The sequence below is a fragment of the Dermochelys coriacea genome, chromosome 7 (assembly GCF_009764565.3).
Source record: "Dermochelys coriacea isolate rDerCor1 chromosome 7, rDerCor1.pri.v4, whole genome shotgun sequence".
Classification (NCBI taxonomy): domain Eukaryota; kingdom Metazoa; phylum Chordata; order Testudines; family Dermochelyidae; genus Dermochelys; species Dermochelys coriacea.
In genome coordinates this window covers 81,607,148-81,621,879 of record NC_050074.1, presented here as the reverse complement: position 1 = coordinate 81,621,879, position 14,732 = coordinate 81,607,148, and the positions used below count along the sequence as shown (strand labels likewise).

Here is a 14,732-nt window from a genome sequence, read left to right as displayed (position 1 = left end):
GGCTTATTGATGGATGGGCTGAATCCATTTCAGGTCATCCTCCCTGACTGTTCTTCTATTCCTGTGTCATTCTTTTAAGGTACTTTGAGGGAGAAGTTTCAGTACTGACATCTGGAAAATGATTTCTCTTACTGGTAGCTGAAGAACTTCAATGGTGAAGAAGGAAATACAGTAAAGATTTTTCCCACTGTAAAGGTTTCGTCAAAAGTTGATAAAATCTCTTCTCCTTTCTGTACAATCTCAACTTTTTGGGACATGTTTTTTATTTATCAGAAGAGCATGTTCCTATCTTAATCTCTTCACTCAATATGTATATCTGTATTCTAGATCTCATTGCAGGTGCATTTTTTCACCCTTTTGTCCAATTCATATGAAACCTCTTCATTAGTGGATATGCTCATTTTTGGATCTACAGAGGTTTCCTGATCAAACTTTTGTTAGCCTCAGCATAGGAGGATCTCATGCTTTTGTGATGGCTTGCTTGTTAGATTTACAGGATTGATATTTTTTGCCGCTATTGCTTTCATTGGTTTCTGGGCTCAAATGCTCTATGAAAAGTTGAAAACACGTGTTAGGTACTCTATAGGCACATTCATTGTTGAGATTTTGAATATGAATTTCAGTGGAGAGAGGAGCCATTATGTGTCATGATTGGGGTTTTTTTGGAGGGGGGGAGAGCGGGATGGGGATTGTCAGTTGGTCCATAACACGATGGACATCTTTGTCCTTTTTCTTTCTCTAAACTTTAGAGAACCTGATTCTAGAGTCTTGTTTCAAGAGGAATTTTTTTTGGGGGGCGGGGAGAGAAGGGGCACGAGTCATTTGCCATGAGGTAGTCTGTTGAGCTACGTACCTGGCAAGCTCTGGCAGACCAATTCAGTCACTTACTGGATGAACTTTAACACAGTCCTCCATCTGGAACCACTTTCCCTCCAGTCAGTATTCTAGCTCTGGGATCTACTTTGACTAATCAGCTAACTCTGGGAATAAAACTTTTAATATGTACAGTGTCTTGTTTGCTTCAGTTCTTCTTATCTAAAATCTGATTGTAATATTCTTTTGCTGAACTTTAATTGAAAGTTTTAGTGGTCTTCCAGAATTCATTTGTACAGTTGTTTGTTTTGTACTCTTTTAGCGATGGAAGTGTTTGTCGTATTAAAAATACCTTCTGGTGGTTCACTTGAGACCAAATGAAATGTTCTGTGAACACAAATAGCATATCGTATCATAGCTTCTATTTGGGAAACACAGCTTGTCAACTTCTTGGGCTCTGTTCCAAGTCACTGGAAGAGCTTTGCCAATGCCAGCCTTCGACCATGAGGTAGACATGAATTGGAAAAAGACTATTACAGTCTAATAATAAAATACTAATATAAAGAGTTGTTTTGAAAGCAGTTGAGATTTTATTTTAAAGAACTTTACTGTAGTCTGAGTGATTAGGGAAAAATAACTGGTGCCATGTGTACAAAAAGCTCCATAAATATGCACTTTCACATACATTATATTTGGTGAACTTCTAGGTCAGCTAGTGTTTCAGAGAAGGTAAGGTATGTATGTGGAGGAGTGTGTGTGTGTGTGTGTGTGTGTGTGTGTGTGTGTGTGTTAAATAAACACCTTTGTAGTTTTCATTTTGGCCATTAACTTTTTAAGTGAGGGTTCTTCTTCGAGTGATTGCTCATGTGTATTCCACAATAGGTGTGCGTGCTCGCCATGTACACCGTTCCCGGAAGCTTTCCCCTAGCAGTACTCGTAGTGGGGAGCGCCCCAGCGACCCCTGGAGTGATGCCTCCATGGCGCGGTATAAGGGGAGCTGCGCGCTTCCTCCACCCTCAGTTCCTTCTTGCCGCCAGTGAAGGTGCATCGGAACTACTCTGCTCCTGCTTTGCTGTAGCTCATCCCCAGAACTGCTTGTTTGTTCAGTGTTAGTGTTAATCAGACTAGTGATTAGTTAGCAGTTAACCTCTAGTTAGTTAACTGCTCAGTTAGTTTGAGCGCCCGGGCTGGGGCATGCCCTGGGTTTTAAGTCATGTGACACTTGTAGGCAATTTATGCCAAAGAGTGACCTGCACGCAGACTGTTTACGCTGTTTGGGAGAAACCCATATCTGCAATCGTTGCAAGATTTGCAAGTCGTTCAAACCTCGGACCAAGAGGGAAAGAGAAATAAGGCTCTGGACCATTCTGATGGAGCCGGCGCTGACCCTGACTCCGGCGTGCCACTCTGAGCCGGCACCGCAGTGTCGATGTGCGGCGACCTTCCGGAGCCTTGGACCAGTCGGCACCGCTCCCTGTCCACAGGGCACAAGAAAGCAAAAAAGACGCTTTCTTCGCAGCGGCACCAGGGAAAACCCGAGGCAGATGCTAGACCCATGTCAGGCAGTCCTTGATCCCCTCTGGCCTCTAGCCCTCCAACTCATGTAGAGCGGAGTAGCCCAGCCGCTTCAGACCAGTCGGCACCGCTCCCCATCCACGGGGCACAAAAGGGAAAAAAGACGCCGCCTTCACAGCGGCACCGAGGTAAACCCGGGAGAGGGTAGACCCATTTTGGGCAGTCCTCGATCCCTTCCGGCTTCTAGGCCTCTGAGTCACATAGAGCAGAGTAGCCCAGCTGCTTCGGACCAGGCCTGTCCGGATGCCCTCCGCGCTGGAGGCCCTGCAGGCAGCCCAGGACGTCCTGTCCATGCCGGTACCAGGAGTGCCGCCGATGTCGGTACCGCGCTCCAAGGGCAAGCCACCGCTGGAATCTCCGCAGCTGGTACCGGTCTCGGTCCAGGGAACATTCCCGATGCCATTCGTTGCCCAGTGACTGTTCAGGGCAAAGTCCACGTGGATCGTCCTCGACTCCCACCAGATTGTCTGGTTGGGTTCTGTCTGACTGAGACTCCTGGCACCACTCCACTTCAAGGAGTGAGTACCGATGGGACCGAGGCAGACGTCGCCAGAGGTCCTCATCTCGGAGGGGTTACTGCAGCCGGTCATGGCATGGACGTCGACGCCGTTCCCGCTCAGAATCCCGCTCCAAGACCCTGCCAAGGCATCGCATCCGCAGCCCTCGGCGTCTTGCCATCACGGGTCCGCCGTTGGAGCCGATCGCAGAGCAGCTGCTACTGACGGAACCGGTCCTCTACCTCGAGATTGTGGTCGGTGTCACTCCCAGGATAGCGGCAGGTCATTGGTCATCCTGGCCTCCGCTCGTAGTCGTCCCCCCGTGGGCCAGGCCAGCTGGGCTGAGTAACCTGACCCGCTGGTGCTGCAGCAAGTGTAATGGTTCCGGGCTTTGTGGCTGGCCCAGTGGGCACTGTGGCCCCTGACGCAGCCCTGGTGGGGGGCTCGCTCGGTAGCCAGAGCCTCAGAGACACCATTGGCCTCCCTCTCCAGACCTCCAAGGAAGGAGTCAGAGGGATAAATTTTTTCAGAGGGATAATATTTTTTCAGAGGGATAAATACAGGAGAGGGAGAGGAATTATTTAAGCTCAGCACCAGTGTGGACACAAGAACAAATGGGTATAAACTGGCCACCGGGAAGTTTAGACTTGAAATCAGACGAAGGTTTTTAACCATCAGAGGAGTGAAGTTTTGGAATAGCCTTCCAAGGGAAGCAGTGGGGGCAAAAGATCTATCTGGCTTTAAGATTCTACTCGATAAGTTTATGGAGGAGATGGTATGATGGGATAATGGGATTTTGGTAAGTAATTGATCTTTAAATATTCAGGGTAAATAGGCCAAATCCCCTGAGATGGGATATTAGATGGATGGGATCTGAGTTACTATAGAAAATTCTTTCCTGGGTATCTGGCTGTTGAATCTTGCCCATATGCTCAGGGTTTAGCTGATTGCCATATTTGGGGTCGGGAAGGAATTTTCCTCCAGGGCAGATTGGAGAGGCCCTGAAGGTTTTTCGCCTTCCTCTGTAGCATGGGGCATGGTTGACTTGAGGGAGGCTTCTCTGCTCCTTGAAGTCTTTGAACCATGATTTAAGGACTTCAATAGCTCAGACATGGGTGAGGTTTTTCATAGGAGTGGGTGGGTGAGATTCTGTGGCCTGCGCTGTGCAGGAGGTCGGACTAGATGATCAGAATGGTCCCTTCTGACCTTAGTATCTATGAATCTATGAGTCGGTAGGACGTACATCCCCGGCACTGTGCCCGGAGACTGTCCAAGTGGTGGAGCCTCCGGTGCTGGCGGACACCCAAAATACCACACCGGCCTCCTCGCCCTCCCTGGATGAGGCGTTTATGGCCCCGCTCCCCTCAGTCCCGCAAGAGGACTTTAGGGCCCACTAGGAACTCCTAAAAAGGGTGGCATCAAGCCTCCACCTCCAGGCAGAGGAGATAGAGGAGCTCTTGGACTCCCTGTTTAGTGTGCTGTCCCTGTCGGCACAGGGAAGGGTAGCCTTGCCTCTCCATGAAGGGGTGGCAGAAATTTCAAATGCCCTGTGGCAAACGCTGGCCTCGGCCCCCAACTCCAAGAGGGCGGAACGCAAGTACTTTGTACCTGCCAAGGAACATGAGTACTTGTACATCCACCTGGCACCCAACTCCCTTGTGGTTGAATCAGTCAACCACAGGGAATAGCAGGGCCAGCCAGCCCCTACCCCGGAAAATAAAGATTCATGGAGGCTGGACTCTTTTGGAGGAAAAATTTATTCGTCCTTGAGCTTTGTTACGAGTGGCAAACCACCAGGTCTCCTGGACCGGTATGAATTCAATCTGTGGGGCCCCCTGCCCAAGTTTGAGGACTCCCTCCAGGAGCGTGATAGGAAGGAGTTCAAGGTGCTGGTGGAGGAGGGTACAGCAGTTGTCAGGGCTACTCTGCAAGCGGCTTCAGATGTGGCGGACACGGCTGCGCAGTCCATGGCCTCCACGGTGTCCTGGAGAAGGGCGTTGTAGCTCCTGCTGTCCGGGCTGTCCAGTGAGGCGCAGGCTCTGTTTGCAGAACAAACAGATACAAAGCTGCATGGTATAAAGAACTCTCACACGACCCTCCGGACTTTGGGTCTCTGTCCCGTCTTCAGCTAAATCTAAGTTTTAGCCGCAGCAGACTTCCACTCAGGCGTCCACCCGAAATACGAGGCCGCCTATAAGAAGGCATGGGATTATAAAATGCGTCCTCAGAGGCAGTTGAGGTCGGTCCCGCAACCTGGGTCCTCTAAGGGCAAACAGCTGGGGAAAAGGTGATTTTGACAGGATGCTTGGGGGTGCTCTGCCAGTCCTCCTCAGGGATCCACTCTCAGTAAAGCTCCAGTTCAAAGGCAAGGGGTTCTGTTCCCGCTATTTCCTTTTCCCAAAGACCAAAGCAAAGACCAAAGGGGGACTCAGGCCCATTCTGGACCTGCGAGATTTGAACCAGTTCATGGTAAAGCTCAGGTTCCACATAGTCTCCCTGGCCTCCATCATCCCCTCCCTGGATCCCAGGGACTGGTACGTTGCCTTCGACGTGCAGGACGCATACTTGCACATTCACATATTTGAGGGGCACAGATGTCTCCTCCGTTTCGTGGTGGGGGCAGAATCACTACCAATTTACGGTCCTCCCGTTTGGCTTGTCCACTGCCTCCAGGGTATTTACAAAATGTATGTCAGTGGTAGCGGCCTACCTCAGGCTCCAGGGGGTACAGATTTTTCCCTGTCTGGATGATTGGCTGGTCAAGGGCAGCTCCCAGTCGCAGGTGAAGGATCACGCGTTAATCCCGGTTCAACCATGGAGTTTATCGGGGCACTCCTGGATGCCTCGTTGGCCACAGCTTCCCTCCCACCAGACAGGTTTGAGACCCTAAAGGGGCTCATCGACACAGTCATAAGGTTCCCAGTGACAACAGCCAGAGCGTGCCTCCAGCTCTTGGATCACATGTCAGCATGCACGTATGTGGTCAGCCACACCAGACTCCAAATGAGGCCCCTCCAGCTCTGGCTGGCCTCTGAGTTCTCCCAGGCCAGGGACAGGATGGACAAGGTCCTCACCGTGCCCGACTTGGTGATCGCTTCCCTACGGTGGTGGTCCGCCACAAGCAACATGCTCCAAGGGGTCCCATTCAGGGACCGGGCCCTGTTGCTGGAGCCGGTGTCAGATGCATCAGAGCTGGGTTGGGGGGCTCGTGGGGAACATTCGTACCCACGGTCTGTGGTCGTCTCAGGATCTGACCCCACACATAACGTCAAGGAGCTCAGGGTGGTACGGCTGGCATACCTTGCCTTCCGCTTGCACCTGGAGGGCAATGTGGTCAGGGTCCTCACGGACAACACGGCCTCGATGTTCTATATCAACAGGCAAGGCGGGGCCCGGTCATCTGCCCTCTGCCGCGAAGCCCTCAGGCTGTGGGATTTCTATGGCATCTGCATAAAGGCCTTCCATCTACCAGGCGCCCGGAACGCGCGGGCGGATTGCTTGAGTAGGGACTTCTCCTTTCAGCACAAGTGGTCTCTCCACCTGGAAGTGGCTCACCGACTCTTCCAAGTGTCGGGAACTCCCCAGGTGGACCTGTACATGACTTAGCAGACCCGGCGCTGTCACCAGTTCTTCTCCAAGGGGGTGACTGGGACGGGCACTATCTCCGATGCCTTCCTCCTGTCCTGGTCAGGCCAGTTTTCTCTATGCTTTCCCCCCCATTCTCATTGATCAGCAAGGTCCTGGAAAAGGTAAAGATGGACAAGGCCTGGGTCCTTCTGATTGTCCCAGCATGGCCCAGGCAACATTAGTACGGGACCCTCACGGGCCAGGTGGTTGCCGTTCCACCTGGACCTGCTCTCCCAGGACCAGGGCTGCCTCCTCCAGCCCAACCTAGCGTCTGTCATGTCACGACATGGCTGCTTAATAGTTAGGTAGGGAGCAGAGGACGCGCTGCGCCTATTTGGCAAAGTGGTCCCGGTTCTCCAGATGGGTGGCTGAGTGCGGTATCTCCCTGGTGGCTTCCCCGATCCAGCTTATCCTGAACTACCTTCTCCACCTTATAGCCCAGGGCCTGGCGCCCTCGTTGGTCAAGGCGCACGTGGCGGCCATATTGGCCTTCCATCCACTGGTGCAGAGTCGCACGGTATTCTCTCGTGCTATGACTGGCCGGTTCCTCAAGGGGTTGGACCACCTGTTCCCATATGCCAGGCCCCCGGTACCGTAGTGGGACCTGAACCTGGTGTTGACCTATCTCACAGGGCCCCTGTTTGAGCCACTCGCCACGTGCGCTTGGTCCCACCTCTCGTGGAAGGTGGTCTTCCTGGTCGCGATCACGTCGGCCAGGCGGGTCTCGGAGCTCAGGGCCCTGACCTCTGAGGCCCCCATACACGGGGTTTCATTAGGACAAGGTCCAGCTCCGCCCACACCCTGCATTTCTCCCGAAGGTGGTCTCCTCTTATCACATGGGTCAGGACATTTTTCTGCCGGTCCTCTGCTCCAAGCCCCACACCTCCAGTGCGGAGCGCTGTCTTCACATGCTCGATGTGTGACGGGCTCTGGCTTTCTACCTCGAGCAGACCAAGCCGTTCAGAAAGTCCTCGCAACTGTTCATGTCCTCGGCTGAGTGCATGGGGGGTCGGTCGATCTCCACTCAGCAACTTTCCAACTGGATCACTTCATCTCCATCTGCACCTGTTATGATCTGGTGGGTATCCCCCCCGCCTCTGATTGTGAAGGTGGCCTCGTCGGCTGCATTCTTGGCCCACGTCCCCATCCAGGACATTTGTAGGGCCGCCACGTGGTCTTCGGTTCACATGTTCACCTCGTACTATGTGATCATCTCCCAAACCAGGGATGACGCCGGGTTCGGCAGGGCTGTCCTCCATCCTGAGAACTTGTGAACTCCTATCCATCTCCAACAGATAGAGCTTGGAATCGCCTATTGTGGAATACACATGAGCAATCACTCGAAGAAGAAAAGACAGTTACCTTTTCCATAACTGGTGTTCTTCGAGATGTGTTGCTCATGTCTATTCCACATCCTGCCCTCCTTCACCTGTGTCAGTTGTCTGGCAAGAAGGAACTGAGGGTGGGGGGAGCACGAAGCTCCCCTTATAGCGCCATGGAGGTGTCACTCCAGGGATCGCTGGGGCGCGCTCCCCTCCGGGTACTGCTCGGGGAAAAACTTCCAGCACCGGTGTATGTGGCAAGGACGCACACCTATTGTGGAATAGACATGAACAACACATCTCGAAGAACGCCAATTACAGAAAAGGTAACTGTCTCATTCAGATATCCTGGTCCCTTGAGATTTTTCTTGATAGTACTATTTTTAAAAAACTTTTTGGTGCTATTTAAATTTATTTTCCATTTTCTACCCTTGGGAAATGTCTGCCTTTGCGTTCAACAGAGAGTGACAGAGAAACATGCAGGAAAGAGAGAATTAAGTGTTCCAGTAACATATGCCTCTTCTATCACTACATTCCCCTCCAAGTCCATCCAAAAAGTTGCACATTCTCTCTTAATCTTTGTGTACAATAAAATAGTTACAGATTATGGAAACAAATGATGATTTATCTCAACTCGTGCTCTAAGTGGCTTTTGCACCTTGAAAATCAAAACACATTGTACTAACGCTTTGTTGCATTTAAAATATAATATGGTATAACAACTTGAGAAAAGAGAAGAAGCAAAAAGCTTGCTTTTTACATAAAGACTCCTAGTGAGCAAGTGAGCATTATATGTAGAATGCCAATATTTTAAAAATTGATAATACTACTGTTAATATAACATTTATAATACATTTCCCATAACTTAGCATTTATTATTTTAGTGCCGTCCATCCAAGAAAACTTTATTGTAGCACCACTTTTTGAAGACCCTAGATCGGGGTGGGCAAATTTTTTGGCCCGAGGGCCACGTCGGGGTTGCCAAACTGTATGGAGGGCTGGGTAGGGAAGGCTGTGCCCCCCCAAACAGCCTGGCCCCTGCCCCCCATCTGCCCACTTCCCAACCCCTGACTGTCCCTCTCAGAACCCCCAACTCATCCAACCCCCGCTTCTCCTTGTCCTCTGGCCGCCCCCTCCTGGGACCCTCTGCCCCTAACCACCACCCTTGCTCCCTGTCCCCCGACCCATCCAACCCCCCCTGCTCTTTGTCCACTGACCACGCCATCTCGAGGCCCCCCCACCCCTAATTGCCCCCTGGGATCCCACCCCTATCCAACCCCTCCTGCCCCCTGACTTCCCCGACCACTATCCACAACCCTGCCCCCTGACAGGCACCCAGGGACTCCCGCGCCTATCCAACCCACCCTGCTCTCTGTCCCCTGACTGCCCCCCACGTCCCCCCCACCCCGCAGAATCTCTGCCCCATCCAACTGGCCCCTGCTCCCGGTCCCCTGACTGCCTCCTGGGACCCCACTTCCCCCACCCCCGTTCTCTGTCTCCTTATAGGCCAGAGCCAGCTGCGCTGCCCGGCAGGAGCTTGCAGCCATGCTGCCCAGAGCATTGCGCTGGCAGGACAGCGAGCTGAGACCACGCTGCTCCGGGCCAGGAGCTCAAGGGCCGGGTAGGACAGTCCCGTAGGCTGGATGTGGCCCGTGGGCCATAGTTTGCCCACCTCTGCCCTAGATATAGTAATTAAAAGTGTCTGGTTATAGTCTGTGGATTAATTCTAAATGCAAAATTTTTGTTTTTATTTGCTTCTCTAATTCAGTTTTTAAAAATACTGTAGCTAAATATTTTTGCTGGTTCAGAGAAGAATAATTAATGCAGATACTAATGCTGCTTTTTACTCTTAATTATTGCTACCTTTGTGCATTGCTGTCATAGGACATCAACCATGGATTAACTGAGGTAAGATTGGTTGTAATCTGGCTTCCTTTTCAGAGTGTAAGGAAATCAGAATTTTGATTAACATCTATTTCTGTCAAGGATTAATTTTAGAGTATTAGATGTAAGTAAGACTTTAAAATTTGTGTGGGTATAGTCAGAAAAATGTCTTCAGAAAATTGTGCTATATTAACTAATCAGGTTGGATATAGAAGTCATTGATGGAGTATAAATATAAGGCCTTGTCTATACTACACAGTTTTGTTGGCAAAAGGCAGCTTTTGTCGACAAATCAGTGGAGGTGTACACTCTACAATGCTACTTTTGGCAACAAAATAAAATCACCTCGACGAGAAGCATAGAGCTTTTTGCTGCAAAGTTAGAGCAACAAAACATCAATCTAGTCATTGTGTTCCTTATGTTGCCATAACTGGCCTCCAGGAGGTATCCCACGATGCCCACGGTGACCTCAACTCACTGTTTTGAACTCCACTATCCTGTATCCTGCTACACAGGCATGCACTCTTCCCCTTTCAAAGCCCTAGGAAGTATTGAAATTCTTCAGCGTGGAGAGCTCACATAGCTATAGCCCAGCTGAACGTGCCAGCTTCCACAGCAAATATACTCCTGCCTGGACTACAGCGGAGGGGGGGGATCATCTTGATCTGTGGGGAGAGGAGGCTGGGGGAGTACTCTGAAGGAATCACAGAATCAAAATGTTAACTCTGAATCCTGCTCTTCTTGGCACTAGGAACGCAGCATGCCGGCAGGGCAGGCTGTTGCTTGGAGGTGGGGGAAGAGACTCAGGGAGGAGCAGGGAGGCAGGGTCTGATATTGAGGGTGTCCCCTTCCCCCTGCCTCAAGATTCATTGCTTTCAGCTGCTGTCTGAACTTAGAGACAGGATGCCGACACATTCACCCTCCCCCAACACACACAATTCCTCAGCACACGCTCTGTCTCTCTCACATACACATTCCTCCTCTCACACACTCTCCCAACATGCAGCCTCTCTCTTTCTCATACCCCCCCCCACTCCCTGTCACACACTCTTCTCCTTCTTCCCCCTCCCCCCTTACTTCAGTTGAAGAGGGGCTGGCAATCTAGTAGGATGCTCCTGGAATGATGAGACTGAGAAAGCTGCATAATTTAATGCTGTACCTGCTCCATGAGGCATTACAAACCCTTCCCAAAGCATCCTGCAGCCAGTTGCACAGTGGGATAGCTACCCACTGTGCACTGCTCTTTGTTGATGCAAGAGCTGCTATTTCACAGGTTTCAGAGTAGCAGCCGTGTTAGTCTGTATTCGCAAAAAGAAAAGGAGTACTTGTGGCACCTTAGAGACTAACAAATTTATTAGAGCATAAGCTTTCGTGAGCTACAGCTCACTTGCTATTGTGGATGCACTCTGCTGACAGAAGGAGCATAGTGCGGACATGCAACAGTGGTTTAATTAAAGCAGTGGCTGTATGTTGGCATAACTTGCATTGACAAAACTCTGTACTGTAGACAAGGCCTAAAACACTTTTAAAACTGTAAGCAGTGCAAGCTCAAACTAGGATCTGTAACCAAAATATTTTCTAACCTCATACCTATATCAATAATAAAGATTTAGAAATGATCTAACTGTTTTGTTGATGAAACATAAGATAATTCAAAAATCCACTCCCTTTCTCACAGCAGCATTGGCCCTGTACTGACCAGTAAAATCTTTTGTCAATAAAGCAGATATATTGATTGAGAGAGAAGCATTTTTACAGTCCTATTTTTTCTGACTATAACCACGCTTTAAGTACCATATGATAACTCTGTGCACTAATATTTTACTGTTTGGTTCTAGCTAACAGAAAATCCAGTTACAATTTGCACATACCCTTTCGTGTTCGATGCGCAGGCAAAGACTACACTCTTGCAAACAGATGCTGTCTTACAAATGCAGGTGAGTTTTTTAAAATACCCAAAAAGAACTAAAATCTATCAACTATTTTGAGATCTAGTTTTTTTTCTTCCTACTTTTTGTACAAGTAATTTGCATGATAGAAATTTGGGGTAGTTTACTTTTCTCCTCTTTAATGTTTTGAACCTGGTTGAAATTGTATTGTTTGGTAATCTGTGTAAATTATTCTCTTTTGTAGCAACTTCTCTCCTTTTCAGTAGTTAGGTGGCACTTTTTTTTTTTACCAGCCAACTGATCGCTTATCTCAAACTGTAATAGGTATGGTCTTTCCTACATCTGCAATGCAATGGGAGAGAGCCAAAGCTTGGAAATAGTTTTAAATGTATTTTTTGTGGAAAGGTGGGACTGAATTTCTTAGTCTGGAAAAATTGTTACAATATAGAGATTTCATTTTTAATGTTGATCATCATTGGTTCTTTCCCTATTTGCTGCCATCAAATTACATACTTGCTATTTTTAGTTATTTCAGTTTTGCATTAATATGGATAAAGCTAATTCATAAATATAATGGTTTGTAAAAACATACCCTACATTGTGTCCTTTTATTTCTAAGCATGAGTTATGTTCACCTAACCACATCAGTTAAGCATTGGAATTCCTTGTTTCTATCTAAACAACTTTGAAACGTGTGATGTGATGAACAATTGTTCAACAATTGGTATTCTGTATAATACATACCCCACAGCTCTTTTTGTAAAGGAGTCATGAATTATGAAAATCACATGTATAAAGGGGACAGAGTGAGTGAAAGAAAAATAAAAGCAAGTGACTGAAATAATAGTTCCAAACTCTCTGACTACTTGAACTGCTCCCCATCCTTCACATGCCCATTTTCATATTGTCTGCTTACAATGTGATAAGAGCCTATGTCTTGAAGCTGAAGATAGGTGGGAAAGAGGCACTGTGCTTGTATGACATTCAAGGAAAATGTTCATCCTATGCTTGTGTCCATTTACAGAATAGATTATCTTAATGATCTCTTTTAGTAGATATTTGGCAAGCTTTTAGGAACTCTGTGCCATAATCAGAATACTCATGACAGTATTTTGTTTAATATGATTTTTCATGTTAAGGAGGAGAAGGAAAGCAAGTGAAAAGATTGTTAGACAGTGGAAGAAAATACAACTGTAAACAAAACAGCTACAAGAAAATTATGAACAAATTTTTCTCTGTGAAACCACTTCTTAATGCTTATTTATGCCAGATTAATATTTACCTCCTCAACCTCCATTTGCCAGTTGTTTTCAATAGACCTTGGATGAGTTATAGTGTGTGTTTGGCTTTTTCTGTTATGCAAAAGTTTTTAATTGTTAAAAACAGTAATTTAAGACTTACGGAACTGTTAAACAGCACTATCGAATTTCTTGGTGCTACAAGGAAGCATATTTGGTGAGGTTAAAGGGATATAAAGTGTGCTAAACCTAAAATTGTAGCTCCCAGATATGTATGCTAAATAAATACATTAATAGAAGCTTTTAAACATTGGCTTTTTCATGCATGCAGTGTCAGTTGTTGTCATTATTACTATTACTAAGGCTTTTACTTGGTTTTTCCCAGATGGCTGTTGACCAGGCTCACAGACAGAATTTCTCATCTATTTTTCTCCCTGTATTTGAATCTGTCAATCCTTGTCTAATATTAGTGGTGCGCAGAGACAATATTGTAGGAGATGCTATGGAAGTCCTAAGGAAAACAAAGAATGTAGATTACAAGAAACCACTCAAGGTATAGCCAGTTTATACTGCTTAAATTCCCTTAATCTAACATTAAATCAGATCATAATTTTTATTTTAGTATCTATTATACATTAACAAATTCAGTATATTTTTAGATTAAATGTAATTTGTTTGAATTTCCTTTTTATATTCTGTGCTAACTGAAGTGCCCATTTCAGGTTATTTTTGTAGGGGAAGAAGCTGTTGATGCAGGAGGTGTTCGCAAAGAATTTTTCTTGCTCATCATGAGAGAGTTGCTTGATCCCAAATATGGAATGTTTAGGTACTATGAAGAGTCCAGGCTCATCTGGTTCTCTGACAAGGTACACTTTTTACTGTGCAGTGAATTAATCCTCTTGACTCATAGTGGATTGCACTAGATTTCTAAAGAAATATTTCTAGAGAAGCTGAATAAAATGGCCACAAAGGAGATTCACTCCTATCGCCATTGGGTTAAAACCTCCCCCCTTCATCACACGTTCTGGTAAGATTCTGCCATTCCCCACTAATTCTCTCATAATCCTGACAAGTATAGCACCCAAAAATGCTAGGAAAAGTAAGGTGGTACAAATAGCTGAAACTCCATAAAGCAGGATAGCAGAGAAGAGTAGGCAACATCATGTCTGACAAATTCCTTTCCCTTATGTAGCCTTGTGTATGGAGCTTATGTAGACAGTGAAGTTGAGAGACCTAGCTTGTGTTCCTGCTCTGTTGTTAACTAAGTGTGTGAGCAAGTCACTAAAGCCAAATTTTCAAGCGTTCACCAGTTCGTTGCCTCTTTTTTTGGATATAGAAGTTTGAAATCCAGTCACACTGCGACAAAACATTAGGGTAATTGCCTTTTGATAGTAGGTCTGGAGAGGTCAATAATGGACATGGCTTATATTTTTAAGTGGAAATTTTATATCATGACCCTGATTTTCAAAGGATTGAGTAATCAAATTTTAGTCCATTAAAAGCACTGTTCTATTGGAATATTTTAACACATTTGACACTGCAAGAACCCCTCAGAAGCTCAGTAAGTGCTGAGTGAAACAAACACGTTCTTCTAGTGCTAGCTCATGTTGATTCCATTCTAGGAGTGTGCATGCTCACGTGCACAGTTGTTGGAGACTTTTGCCTTAGTGGTATCCATAGGGCCGACTGTGGCACCCCATTGAGTGCCGAGCTCATGCGTTGGTATATCAGGCACTGCTGGCCCTATCCTCTCTCAGTTCCTTCTTACCGCCCGTGGTGGTTGGTCGGAATGCCTCTTTCCCTTGCTTCGCAAGTGGTCAGCGTTTTTTTCCTACCCGGTGAACCTTGTGTTCCAGCTGTAAATAGTTTGTTTATGGTAGATTAGTT

General features: G+C 47.4%; 1 protein-coding gene across 10 annotated transcripts in view; it reads left to right on the top strand.

The window, feature by feature from the left end:
• HERC4 (HECT and RLD domain containing E3 ubiquitin protein ligase 4) overlaps positions 1 to 14,732 on the top strand; it is an 82,686-nt gene that overhangs the window by 46,028 nt on the left and 21,926 nt on the right. For 4 of the 10 annotated variants that reach the window (XM_038410391.2, XM_038410390.2, XM_038410388.2 and 1 more), the window contains exons 17-20: positions 9,719 to 9,742; positions 11,557 to 11,655; positions 13,231 to 13,398; positions 13,568 to 13,711. In XM_038410391.2, coding sequence (XP_038266319.1) covers positions 9,719 to 9,742; positions 11,557 to 11,655; positions 13,231 to 13,398; positions 13,568 to 13,711 — 435 coding nt within the window. Of the gene's footprint in view, positions 1 to 79; positions 1,180 to 9,718; positions 9,743 to 11,556; positions 11,656 to 13,230; positions 13,399 to 13,567; positions 13,712 to 14,732 lie in introns of those variants that run through there. The other 6 variants (XM_038410396.2, XM_038410394.2, XM_038410393.2 and 3 more) reach the window with 2 other exon arrangements.